We start from the raw sequence: 13,538 nt of genomic DNA, 5'->3' as shown, positions 1-13,538 counted from the left end.
CTATAAGATGCAGACACATTTATGCTGTACAATATATTATTACCCTCTAACAAATAAACCTGGAATAGCGGTGGAATAGTTATACTCTGTTTTGTCTTTGCCTTCAATGTCATCAGTACTGATGACATTGAAGGCAAAGACAAAACAGAGTATAACTATTCCACCGCTATTCCAGGTTTATTTGTTAGAGGGTAATAATATATTGTACAGCATAAATGTGTCTGCATCTTATAGCTATATTTAGCACCAGGTAACTAAATATAGCTAGTCCATGGCCTATAAATGGTTTTTATTATTCTTTCTCTATTTGGAAACAGGGACGGCTTTCTCAATTTCTTATTCAGTTAAAATTAAATAAAACTTACTCGACTTTCGACATTGACATTTTCAATATATTCCGTAAAATTGAGGAGATTTTATTTGCTGGCAGCCTTTGTTTTACAACTACACCCCCCTGTCAATGTCATTCAAGTGCCAAAAGAGCCTTGTATGCACTATGTCGTACTATCATAGAGATACTATGCATTTCGATTCAAAGTTCAAATTCAAACGGACTAACAACTTAATGAAAACAAACTTAAGAAACAGACTTTTCAATGAAACACTAACTGGCCTACTTTTTACAAAAATTAAATATAAAAAAACAGCGACCTTTGCAAGAATTTTTTAACAAATATGTATGAGTTTCATTTTTTTTTTTTTAATGGCGCGCGGCTGCACCAAACGGGCGCAATTTACTTCGCCAATGTCGTGTGGAATTGAAGAGACACGATACGAATGGTTGGTGATAGCTGGGAAGAAGACTATTCATTTATTTATCATTATTGATATTATGAGTTTCATTTGCGTGAGGCTGAAATTGATGAAAATGAATAAATTGTATAACAAAACACTACCTTACTCTCTTCATTTTACCCAGAAAAAAAGTACGTAGATCTACGAACTTTTCATCCGAAATTTTTACTAAATCTACGTCTTTTTCTAATGTGGTCTACGCCTTTTTCAAAATCCGAGTTGGCAACACTGAGTGTATTGTCATTGTCTGCATTGTCTGTCAGTGTCAAATCATAGATATTCATTAAAAATTTCAGTTTCAGGTGCTAAAATTGATTTCAAAACGCGAATAAAATTGCCGATTTCTAAAAATTTCTCAATTTGTCAGTAAAAAGCAATAGCAAAATTAACAAATCAGCTATATAAACAAAAAGTGGCAAGGTATTTTCGTTTCGTTTCCCTCGAAAATACTTTTGTCGGCGCGTGCTTGGAGTTGGACATAAAGTTAGAAAAATGACTCAAGCTCGTCTCGCATCCAGCATACCTTTGCCCATGGAGCACAAGTTACTTGTTACAGTCATAGAGAAAGCCAAGGACTGGGCTTTGATGCACGGCGTTGGTATGAGGGATAAGAAAAACTTCACGAAAGATTCCATTCAGGTTAGTTGTACTTAATCAAATCAGTTTATGGGGTTCCGTACCCGTACTATTACTATGTCTCCGCCGTCCGTCCGTCCGTCCGTCTGTTTGTCAGCGGGCTGGGCTGTATCTCGTGAACCATAATCGGTAGGGAGCTGAAATTTTCATCGAATGAGTATTTCTATTGCCGCTATAACAACAAATCAGTACCCTTATTATAAATGTGAAAGTGTGCTGGTTTATTGGTTTGTCCTTCAATCACGTTGCAACGGTGCAACAGATAGACATGGTTTTTTGCATGGGTATAGATAAAGACCTGGAGAGTGACATAGGCTACTGTATATCCCGGAAAATAAAAGAGTTCACACGGGACTTTAAAAAAACCTAATGCCACGCGAATGAATTCGCGTGCATCAGCTAAGTATTACTTAATAAGAATTTCAAAATAACCATCATGAAAATTAAAAACTGTTATTTCCTGTACGATGATATGGAACCCTTTGTGTGCGAGTCCGACTCGCACTTGACTGATTTTATAGTCATTGAAGTTTATTTACATTTTATGATGAAAGTTTCTAGATGTTCACAAATGGTCATATCCTGCCACTAGAAGTGAGTTAAGAAAATATATTCTACAGTACGCTGCCTAAAGTGATGAACATCAGCCTTTAGAATGACATATTTTCATCTTTGTAGAGTGTTGTGTCTGTCACTCATATCCATATGACGCTTTGTCAGTCTTAACAAGACAGACAGTGCTCTACAAATCTGCTATCTCCTTCTAAAGATCGATGTTCATCACTTTTGTCATCACAGTTGAGTTTTAAAATAAGTTCCATATCACAAATTGATAAGGATCAGTCAAAAGTATCCTATTACCTACTAGCTTATGCTCGCGACTTCGTCTGCGTGGCCTACACAAATTTCAAGCCCCTATTTCACCCTCATTGGGGTTGAATTTTCTAAAATCCTTTCTTAGCGGATGCCTACTTCATAATAGCTATCTGCATACCAAATTTCAGCCCGATCCGTCCAGTAGTTTAAACTGTGGATTGATAGATCAGTCAGTCAAGCTCTGCTGTGTTTATGCACCCCCTAATTACAGCTACCTCCGCCTTTTCTTAAGTCCGTTTGGTCGTACGGTAGCGCTATCCAGGTCGCACTTTGGCTGCGCTCAACGCGCTGCTGAAGGAGTCCCCTCGCTGTGACATATTTGCTGACAAATGGGCTGACCTCATGGGGCAGATCTTGCACTTTTGTGAAAATTTATAATTTTGCTTTTTGACATGACTTTATTATTAATTGTAATTCTAACAATTTTTTGTAAGTATATTTATGTTAGTTAGTACTCATAGTTTAATTAGTGTAATTGGGCTTTATGGCTGTTGTAATTAAATAATAAATAAATAAATAATAATAATTCAGTCAGTCAGTCAGTTAGTCAGTCACCTTTTCCTTTTATATATTTAGGTTAGTAGGTATATTGAAGCTAAAATGTATCTAAAGTGTAAAAGTAAACATTGTTTCAGATTGCACCGTTTGTTTTGATTCCGTCTCCGTTCCCACACACCGAGTTCACCAAATCAGTGGAATTACAGCCTGTATTGAATGAACTTATGCACAAGGTAAAATATAGATAACTAGTTCATGCTCGCGACTTCGTCCACGTGCATAAGTCCCGCAAATTTCTAATGCGCGTGGCCGCCATTTTAGTGACGTCAGCACTAGACTGAAGTTTCAAGCTGATGGTATATTTTTATTTCGGCTGACGTCAAAATGACGTCATTTCGATGAATGAGACAAGGTGCAATGGCAATTTGTGGGACTTATACTACATAAATTTCAAACCCCTATTTTACCTCTTTAGGGGTTGATTTCTAAAATCCTTTCTTAGCAGATGCTAATTTAGCATGCTTGCAAAATTTCTGCCCGATCTGTCTGGTAGTTTGAGCTGTGCATTAATAGATCAGTCAGTCAGTCAGCTTTTCCTTTTATATTATTATTATTATTATTTATCATTATTATTATGTAAACTAGCTGATGCCTGTGACTTCATCCGTATGGATTTACGTTTTTATAAACCCAGTGTCAATGAATACCTTATGTTGAAATCTAGTGGAAACACTTGTCATTCGGTTCTTTTTTTTTTTTTTTAATAGTGATGTTAAGTCATTACTGCCGCGCATGAACATTTGCAGCACCAGAGGAACCGCCGGTGCGAATAACCCCTTTCTTTAATTTCTAGGTTGCACATGATGACGAATTTTTGACACGCACTCTCGAGAATGCCTTACAAGTTGACGAATTCACAGCAAACCTTTTTGACATATGGGTCAAAGTGAGAGACGAAGGAATGGTGGGTGAATATTTAACTTATTTCTTAGTATCCGCCATTTTGTTTACAGTGGAAACTCGATTAACCGGACAAATTGTTGTCGTTAGTGTCGTCGTCAATGTCGAAAGTCGAGTAAGTTTTATTTAATTTTAACTGAATAAGAAATTGAGAAAGCCGTCCCTGTTTCCAAATAGAGAAAGAATAATAAAAACCATTTATAGGCCATGGACTAGCTATATTTAGTTACCTGGTGCTAAATATAGCTATAAGATGCAGACACATTTATGCTGTACAATATATTATTACCCTCTAACAAATAAACCTGGAATAGCGGTGGAATAGTTATACTCTGTTTTGTCTTTCTTCTGTCATCAGTAATTTGACATTTGAAGGCAAAAGACAAAACAGAGTATAACTATTCCACCGCTATTCCAGGTTTATTTGTTAGAGGGTTAGGATATATCATGATGTTATTTAAATGGAATGGCTCTAATATTTAACAAAAACAGTGAATTTAAAAATTTTTTACTTAGCAACACTGCATTTAAGGTCACGCCGTGATATTTCAAAAGATGGCGGCTTTATTTTCGCCAAGCGCCAAAAGAGTCTTGTCGCCATCTTGTCGCACTTATTTCTGACAGTAACACTAGTGACAATTTCTGCAAAGCGAACGTTCCATTTTACACAGTCACATGTATATTGTTGTAACTGTATAAAAAGGGAACTTTATTTAATAACCTTTTTCATGAATGAAAAGGAAATTCAAATTATGCCCATTCAGCCTCAAAAGGCTAAGTATTCGATTACTTTGTACAATTTGATAAAAAAATACGTAGATTCTGGGACTGAAGTTCGTAGGTTTGCAGAAAGGCCAAAAGTTAGTAGATCTACGTAAAAAGACGTAGACGTGGCAACGCTGAATACACTACACTACTCTACAGCCGTACACTCAATTTCAATTTTCATTTATTGCATTTCCATAAACTACATCATATTAAGTATGTACAAAGTATTATGGATACCCAGTTTGGGTGTCGCAATTTGGTCCTTAGACCTTAGTTAGGGAGACCGATATTATTATTTATTTTTTGTTCGTCGTTTAGGAAATCATTTACGGCATAGTAGCCCTTTTCTAATAAAAAGTTTTTTAATATTCTGTTGAATTTATTTTCATTGTTTGTGTTACGAATTTTGTCTGGTAAATTATTATTTATCTTTATAGACATTACGTAGGGACTCGAGGTATGCAGTACTAATTTTGATTGCGGAAGGTTTAATTTATTTGCATGTCTTTCGGGAAATCGACGGGATTTGATTACTTTTTTTTGTGTATAAGTGTATATTTCTTTTTACAAATTTGCATATTTCGAGGATATATATGGAAGGTAGGGTAAGAATTTTTAATTTTTTGAAATGAGGTAGACATGAGTCTGTAGTTTTTATATTGACTAGTATGCGTATGCACTTTTTTTGTAGTATAAACAGATCATGGGCATTTGTGCTGTTTCCCCAGAGAATAACACCGTATCTCAAAAATGCGTAGCCATAAGCGTAATACGCGGCTAGTGCAGTTTTTAAGTTGGTAGTTCTTTTTAGTTCTCTGAGTCCATATATAAATTTAGCTAGCTTTGCTTTTGTTTTTTCGATATGGCTCTTCCAATTTAAATTGCTGTCAATTTCAATGCCTAAAAATGTTAGTCTGTCAGTAGGTACATACAAAGTATATTTAATATTTAATGATTCCTTTTGGTACGGTCGAAATTGGATTATTTTTGTTTTATTATAATTTATTTCTAATTTATGGTCATTCATCCAGTCAGTAATGTCATTTAATAGTCTAGTACCTAATTTTTTCATTAAAATTATAATTTTTTGATAAAGGAAATAATAAAGAGATGTCATCCGCAAATAATCTATATATATAAAAGGAAAAGGTGACTGACTGACTGACTGACTGATCTATCAACGCACAGCTCAAACTACTGGACGGATCGGGCTGAAATTTGGCATGCAGATAGCTATTATGACGTAGACATCCGCTAAGAAAGTATTTTTGAAAATTCAACCCCTAAGGGGGTGAAAAAGGGGTTTGAAGTTTGTATGCAAGTCAGTTAGTTTTGAAGTAAGAATCGTGAAATTTTGTATTTACACAAATTGTTATAAACATAGAAAACGTGTATCATGGTTTTTGAAAAATTTAGCCCCTAAGTAGAAAATTAAGGGGTTTGAAATTTGTATGAAAGTCTGTCAGTTTTAAAATTTGAATCAAGATATCTATATATATAAAAGGAAAAGGTGACTGACTGACTGACTGACTGACTGACTGACTGACTGACTGATCTATCAACGCACAGCTCAAACTACTGGACGGATCGGGCTGAAATTTGGCATGCAGATAGCTATTATGACGTAGGCATCCGCTAAGAAAGGATTTTTGAAAATTCAACCCCTAAAGGGGTGAAATAGGGGTTTGAAGTTTGTATGCAAGTCAGTTAGTTTTGAAGTAAGAATCAAGAAATTTTGTATTTATACAAATTGTTATAAACATAGAAAACGTGTATCATGGTTTTTGAAAAATTTTGCCCTTAAGTAGAAAATTAAGGGGTTAAAAATTTGTATGAAAGTCTGTCAGTTTTAAAATTTGAATCAAGATATCGAGTATATAAATGTAAGTATATATTATAGAAGACAGATGACGTAGGCATCCGCTTAGAAAGGATTTTGGAAAACTAAACCCCTCCTGCACGGCTAGCATGGGCCGAAGATAAAAATTATATCCCCCGATTTTATCCACTGCACAGGAGATAACATTAACTTCTCCACCCCTCAGAGCACGGCAACAGGGGAGAGGAGAAGTTTATCCCCGTTTGACATTTCACGGGGACTCGGGGGACTATTTATCCACCGTCTATAGCATGGGGCCAAATAAAAGAAGATAAACTGTCCTTTTTTGACATTTGAGAGGGATAATTTTATCTTCGACATCGGAGGTGGGTTTAATTTTCACCAAATTTTATTTTAAAATCCAAAACATGTCTCGCGCTTTCTGGGGCTTTGTTTATTCATTGGAAATGGAAAAATTGGAACGGAAATTACACCGGCGATCAATTCGTGACGCTAGTAATCCGTTTGAACTTCCCGATGCCGAGTTCCAACACTTGTTTCGGATGGATAAAAATTGTGTGCAGTACTTGTGCGAGGAGCTGAATGAAACATTAAGGCCTCTTAATTCTGTGGATGGATTACCTGTGTACATAAAAGTAAGTACCTATTACCTACCTAAAACAACCTAGTGCAAACACTTCATTTAGCTTCTTACATATGTATACAACCCACCACCTCCCATGGCCCCACCAAGCTCGCGGTTATATGAACCAAAACGGGGGGGGCGCCCGTTCGGTAGGTAGGTAGGTAGGTACTTGCTCGGTGGCTCTTTCCCGGGGCGCTTTCTTGACTCCCTACAAATTATTACTTAGGTAGGTATAATAAATACATTATTCTCTTTTTTTCTAGATCCTTACAACTATAAGACTCTTGGGAGATGGTAGTTACCAGAGGGGTACAGGCCAAGACCATGTGATGACTGTTGCACAAACAACAGTCAGCAAATACCTGACCCAAGTTACTCAGGCTATCGTCACAGTGTGAGCCACAAGATTACTTTAATAATAAAATTATTAGCCTCTTGTGTAAAAAAAACAGATATTCAATACTACACTCTATTTACTGCTTCATTTAATTTTCAGCTTAATGCCAAAATGGATAACATTCCCGGGGACAGAGTCAGCAAGGCAAAACGTGGCTAGAGGGTTCCTAGTGAAGCATGGTTTTCCTGATATTCTCGGGGCTATTGACTGCACCCATGTCGACATATTTCCTCCACCATTCCCAACAGGGGTACAGTACAAGAACAGGAAAGGGAGATCTACAATAAATGTTCAACTGGTAAGGACAATCTATGTAGATCTAATTTATCACAAACCTAAACAATCAAATAAGCTAATGATTAAGATATTATGTTGTTACAGGTTGTGGATGTTGATTGCCGCATTATTAATATAAATGCCCGATACCCTGGACGCGTTCATGACCAATTCATATTTAACAATTCTAAAGTGAAACAGGAAATGAAACGTCTCTATGATAGTAGAATTGGACAATACTATCTTTTAGGTATCTTACTTATTTATTTTATTTTTATTTATTTTGTTTATTTGAAAGTAATCAACAGCGTAAATACATTATTATTATTTAAATTTAAATCTAGGTATAACAGCCGGCCAAAAGAGATTACTTATAATACTATCTTCTTTAAAAAAATGTCCATTCTTTCAACTTTTTGCAAGAAAGATGTTAATTCTCTATCAAAAGTAGTTAATATCTAATAGGCCAGTCTATATCATATTATTAGGAATACAAAATAACACAATGTCTGATTATAATAAAAAACATTTATTTGATCAAAATAGGGAAGAGTATCATCATTCTTAAATTAAAATAAAAAAAGTTACACACCTAGATCTTATTTTTATACTAGCTTAATATTAATATTTTACAGGGGACTCGGGCTATGCACTAGAGCCTTGGATGATGACGCCAGATTTGGAAGCTGTACCAAGTAGTTCTGCCGAAAAGTACACCAATTGGCATTGCCAAGTGAGAAACTGTGTGGAGAGGACAAATGGGTACCTTAAAGGCACGTTTCGTAGCTTGGGCATTGACAGAGTGCTACATTACAGCCCAGAGAAAGCGTCACAACTAATATATGCTTGTGCAACACTTTACAATATAATGGTCCATTATAGGTGTGTTTTGTAAATGTATTATACTTGCTTTATAATATTTCAGTATATCCTCACACTCATAATTTATTATTATTATTATTATTGGAAAGGTGCTTTTGATTAACATTAATATACATTGTATATTTCAGAATTCCAATGGAGCAACTAACGGACGGGCTTGACAGGCAGGATATTACAAGTGAAGAGAGACATCCCACATATATTGATCGGACCAGTCTTTTAACAGTTGCCCGCCAAAAAAGGGAGGGACTAATAAACACACATTTCAATTAAAATATATTTCTTTAAGTACCTATTACCTAAAACCACCTTGTGCAAACCCATCCTTATAGGTAATCAAATACCATAGGCAGACAGTTGACATTTTTACAGAATGTGTATTTCTATTGCCAATATAGCACCAAATAATAAAAAGTAGTGCTATCCTTTTCACAATGTTTCATGTAGAAAAGGATGTAACTATTTTTAGAGTACATATCCAAAAAATATACATATTTTTTTATTTGTGAACAACCGAATTAGCACCATTATAATAAAATTATTTATTGAAACAAAATAGATGAGAATCCTATACCTAACAACTTTTTACAAAACCTCAGCTGTTATACATACTCGTATAATATTCATAGGCCCTCATACAAAAAACAGTTTTTACAATAATGTTCAAGTCTGAGGTCTCATATGGAGTACTGCTCTTACCTTTGGGCCGGAGCAGTACCAACTCCTTCCATTTGATCCGATACAAAGAATCGCAATCGAATCTGCTTTAAAATCTTCGAGAAAATCTGAAAAGCAAAGTAGGCATTAATTGACACATACACAGTACAGTTGATATTTTAAAGGGGTCTCAGGCTATGCCCTAGCAACCAACAGACAGACTAGAAAATATAACAAGTGAAGAAAGAAGTCGGACATTTTCTATGGATCAAACCAGCAAACAGTTTCCCGTCAAAAAAAGGGACTAATAAATATATAAAACTAGATGATGCCCACGACTTCGTCCATATGGATTTAAGTTTGGAACTATTTGATTTTCCGATAAAAAATAGCTTATGTCCTTCCACAAGATGCAAAATTTCGTCAAAATTGGTTAAACAGATGGGCCATTATAAGCAAGCACAGATAAATAGACACACTTTCTCATATATAATATTAGTATGGATTTAAATTAATATTATATTTCTACTAGCTTATGCTCGCGACTTTGTCCGCATGGACTACACAAATTTCAAACCCCTATTTCACCCCCTTGGGGGTTGAATTTTCCCAGAAAACCCTTCTTAGCTGATGCCTACGTCATAATAGCTATCTGCATGCCAAATTTCAGCCCGATTCGTCCAGTAGTTTGAGCTGTGCGTTGATAGGTCAGTTAGTCAGTCACCTTTTCCTTTTATATATTTAGAAGATAGATGATTACCTTTTCAACCTTTTAAGCTTATTTTCCTGCGTCAAAATGGTATTCTTTGCTCGAAGCAGTTGGTTCTGCTCAAGCAAAAGATTGTTTTGAGCAGCCAACTTTTCATCTATACCCTGAAAAATGTGTGACGTTACAAGAACAATATTTGAGAAGGGTATCCATGTGTGTACCCAACACATGGACATGCAATTAGTAAAAGGATATCAAAAATAATTGTTACTTGTAAAATAGCATTATTTTCATGCTGAAGGCGGTTAAAAGATTCATATGGACGCTCTTTATTTTTGGCTGTTGGATGGCTGGTAGAAGGGGTTGGATGGCTGGTAGAAGGGGTTTGATGGCTGGTCGAAGGGGTTGGATGGCTGGTGGTAGGGGCTGGACGGCTGGTGGTAGGAGTGGAAGGGGCTGGTGGAATGTTCTCCAGGTCTTCATCTGCAAATGAGGTGGGTGAAGGGAGTGGAAATGGAATGATAAAAGAAGCAGTTTCATCGTCCACCACCGACACTTCAAAGATTTCCTGCGATAAGATTAAAAACTTTAGCTTGACATGCTTATAAAGAAATTAGGTTAGTTTGATAGTGAATTAAGTTAATTATATCCATGCAAAACAATCACGTCAATCCATTGCACCCCTCACGGCTCTGTCTCTACCCGCCTTCTCCACTCCTGTCCCGCTAGCAAGTAACATACAGATTTCAAAGCCCAGTGTAAATAGGAATGTTAGTAGGATTTGGAAGCAAGCGGCATCACGTCGGTTTAGTTGTTCATTTTTCTAGCCGACTTAGTAGGTTTATGGTTTTTAAATCACCACAATTTAGGACTGCAATTCTCAATTTTTAGGGTTCCGTACCTCAAAAGGAAAAACGGAACCCTTATAGGATCACTTTGTTGTCTGTCTGTCTGTCAAGAAACCTACAGGGTACTTCCCGTTGACCTAGAATCATGAAATTTGGCAGGTAGGTAGATCTTATAGCTGACATTTGGGGAAAAATCTGAAAACCGTGAATTTAGGGTTAGATCACACAAAAAAAATTAAATTGTGGTCATGAACTAATAATTAGTATTTTCAAATTTCGAAGTGAGATAACTATATCAAGTGGGGTATCATATGAAAGGTCTTCACCTGTACATTCTAAAACAGATTTTTATTTATTTTTATGCATCATTGTTTTTGAATTATCGTGCAAAATGTCGAAAAAATACGACTGTAGTATGGAACCCTCATTGCGCGAGCCTGACTCGCACTTGGCCAGTTTTTTGAAAGTTGGTTTTTTTGAAAGCACACAAGACACCCACTTAATAGAACTAAATTAATACATACACCAGTCTGGCCTATATTAGATTCATCTGGTCCAATGCCTGTGGAGCACTCGTGCCCAATAATATTGAGCACTTTTGTGCTTATCTCGGACACAGGTGGCACTACCGAGACATTGCCAGTGGCACTACGTCCCCTAGTTGCCGTAGCATTCTCGGTGCGTGCCCCTTTTTTCAAGTCCTTCCATGTCTGCAAAAAAAACAAAAATTATGCACTTCTTTGTCGCTGACAACATGTACAATGTATTATTATCATTTCAATTGCGTGTACTGTACGACTTTAACACAAAATTGTAAGTAGGTTTAAGTTATGCACTTACCTGTTTCCACTGGTCAACTGACCTGTCGGACCCATATTCTTTAAGTAGATCTTTTAGAATCTGCCACTGGGAGTTTGCCCTTTTGGCCCCTAAGGGCCCTGTAAACTCACCAGTGGCAAGGTGATTGTGGGCCGACATAAAGTCGACCAACATTCCTATTTGAATTTTATTGCTTCTTGATCTGAATAAAACACAAATATATGAGAAATAATTGACGATAGAATTAAAAGAATAAAACGACTCGTTAAAAATAGTATCATTTTGAGAGGTTTCTTGGGAAAATAGGTTTTGTTTCAACAATAATCACATAATAATCAAGTAGAAACTATTTTACAATATAACCTATAGCTAGAACATACTTCTTTCCACTCATTTTTTCACTTGTATCACAAATCACTATATTATACTAATCTAGAGACTTGTATTCAATTCTAGGTAAATGATTTTGCTAATTTCGATTAAAAACAATTCACACAATACGGCAACAATACCAATCATCCAAGACACAATTATGTATTATCTATGACAATACCATTAAAATCTTCTATGAATGTTTTTTAAACTATTTTACGGCTCCGGGTTCTAGCTCTTTTAAAATAAAAAGCAGCCACAGACGAGTTACGAGTTGGTTACGAGAACGAAAACGCGCAAAATCAAAAGCACAGATAAAAAATAATAACACTTTGACATTAGCCGGGGACTAGTCTTTCCCCGCCTTATCACCGGGGATAATTATATCCAACCCTGTGCCCATGCTCGGAGAGTGGAAATAACTATCGGAGGAGATAAGATTTTTATCCTTTCCTCGGGGAGAAAATTTCCCGGCCCATGCTAGCCGTGCGGGGTTAAAATAGGGGTTTGAAAATTGACACTGTTTTAACCCCTGAGGGGTTTAGTTTTCCAAAATTATTTGTAAGCGGATGCCTACGTCATCTGTTTTCTATAATATATACCTACTTATATTTACATACTCAATATCTTGATTTAAATTTTAAAACTGACAGACTTTCATACAAATTTCAAACCCCTTAATTTTCTACTTATGGGCAAAATTTTTCTTACTTCAAAACTGACAGACTTTCATACAAACTTCAAATCCCTTTTTCACCCTTATAGGGGTTGCATTTTTAATGCCATATTTTATTTAGCTCATATCATGTTAAAATCTCATTGTTAAAGATCAACCCTAAGGGTGTAAAATAGGAGTTTAAATTTTGTTTACTCCACGCGGACGAAGTCGCGGGCATAAGCTAGTACACAATATTCGTCAAACGTTTTCGGCAAGTCGTTTATATAAATTAAAAACAAAATACACCCAAGGACACTTCCTTGGGGTATTGAGTTAGTCATGGTTGTCATGTCAGATCTGATGTAGCTTACTAGTCCTGTTTTTTGGTCACAATTTTCAACGTCAACATACTGTTCGCGGTTTTCTAAATACGATTTAAACCATTCATGTGGTGTACCTCGTATACCTATGCCGTATAGTTTATTCAATAATATGTCATATTGGACTTTGTCATACGCCTTTGACATGTCCAACATTATCCCTATTGCATATTTTTTGTCATTTAGGGTGTTATATACTTCTTGAATATATTTATAAACGGCTAATGTCGTACTCCGATCTTTTCGAAAGCCGTATTGGCTTTCGTCAAAAATTTTAAACTTTTCACAAAACGAGTTTAGTTGTCGACACATAGCGGTTTCAAAAACTTTTGACGCTGCACTGTGCACGTAGATAGAAAGGTAGATTGAAGTACTGTGTAACCGCGTATGAGATAGCGATAGCACGACGTAACGATGAATAACACGACAGTTATTACCATTGCTTAGTAGTCAATATTTGTATTAACCAATCAACAATATTTGTATCAAACGTGTTACATATCCTAACGATAACCTAGTTCAAATCACTTACGCAGCAAACC

At 36.0% G+C, this 13,538-nt stretch overlaps 2 protein-coding genes across 5 annotated transcripts; one reads left to right on the top strand and one right to left on the bottom strand.

Moving 5' to 3' along the window:
* The first annotated feature begins 1,109 nt into the window (after positions 1-1,109).
* Positions 1,110-8,875, top strand: LOC117995999 (putative nuclease HARBI1). 2 transcript variants are annotated; one of them, XM_069509200.1, is made up of 8 exons: positions 1,110-1,434; positions 2,943-3,038; positions 3,659-3,769; positions 7,262-7,392; positions 7,495-7,693; positions 7,777-7,921; positions 8,307-8,553; positions 8,682-8,867. In XM_069509200.1, the coding sequence occupies exons 1-8, from the start codon at positions 1,288-1,290 to the stop codon at positions 8,824-8,826; spliced, it is 1,221 nt and encodes a 406-aa protein (XP_069365301.1). In that variant the 5' UTR covers positions 1,110-1,287; the 3' UTR covers positions 8,827-8,867. The 2 variants fall into 2 exon arrangements, with proteins under 2 accessions (XP_069365301.1, XP_034839902.2); XM_034984011.2 differs by lacking the exons at positions 1,110-1,434; positions 2,943-3,038; positions 3,659-3,769 and adding an exon at positions 6,781-7,008 and having other exon boundaries at positions 8,682-8,875.
* Positions 7,007-12,325, bottom strand: LOC117995998 (uncharacterized). Of its 3 annotated transcripts, none has more exons than XR_011238501.1 (7): positions 11,967-12,325; positions 11,608-11,788; positions 11,292-11,477; positions 10,191-10,487; positions 9,971-10,083; positions 9,253-9,338; positions 7,007-7,206 (listed from the first exon to the last, which is right to left on the bottom strand). XR_011238501.1 is itself a non-coding variant. In XM_069509201.1 (6 exons), exons 1-6 carry the CDS (start codon positions 11,978-11,980, stop codon positions 9,320-9,322), a joined length of 810 nt encoding a protein of 269 aa, XP_069365302.1. In that variant the 5' UTR covers positions 11,981-12,325; the 3' UTR covers positions 8,550-9,319. The 3 variants fall into 3 exon arrangements, 1 of the variants encoding a protein (XP_069365302.1); XR_011238502.1 differs by lacking the exon at positions 7,007-7,206 and adding an exon at positions 7,557-7,673; XM_069509201.1 differs by lacking the exon at positions 7,007-7,206 and having other exon boundaries at positions 8,550-9,338.
* Positions 12,326-13,538: the final 1,213 nt, after the last annotated feature.

This window comes from Maniola hyperantus, unplaced genomic scaffold, assembly GCF_902806685.2.
Source record: "Maniola hyperantus unplaced genomic scaffold, iAphHyp1.2, whole genome shotgun sequence".
Lineage (NCBI taxonomy): Eukaryota > Metazoa > Arthropoda > Insecta > Lepidoptera > Nymphalidae > Maniola > Maniola hyperantus.
Note: the sequence above shows the minus strand (reverse complement) of the source record. Positions and strands in the feature narration are given on the sequence as shown.

Excerpts from the sequence above, each read along its gene's own strand:
- LOC117995998 (XM_069509201.1), bottom strand. Across the intron at positions 11,478-11,607 it reads CAGTTGACCAGTGGAAACAG|ACATGGAAGGACTTGAAAAA; the intron begins GTAAGTGCATAA and ends TTTTTTTTGCAG. Across the intron at positions 10,084-10,190 it reads AAAATAATGCTATTTTACAA|GGTATAGATGAAAAGTTGGC; the intron begins GTAACAATTATT and ends CACATTTTTCAG.
- LOC117995999 (XM_069509200.1), top strand. The coding sequence starts at position 1,288 with ATGACTCAAGCTCGTCTCGCATCCAGCATACCTTTGCCCATGGAGCAC. Across the intron at positions 1,435-2,942 it reads TCACGAAAGATTCCATTCAG|ATTGCACCGTTTGTTTTGAT; the intron begins GTTAGTTGTACT and ends ACATTGTTTCAG. Across the intron at positions 7,922-8,306 it reads TGGACAATACTATCTTTTAG|GGGACTCGGGCTATGCACTA; the intron begins GTATCTTACTTA and ends AATATTTTACAG.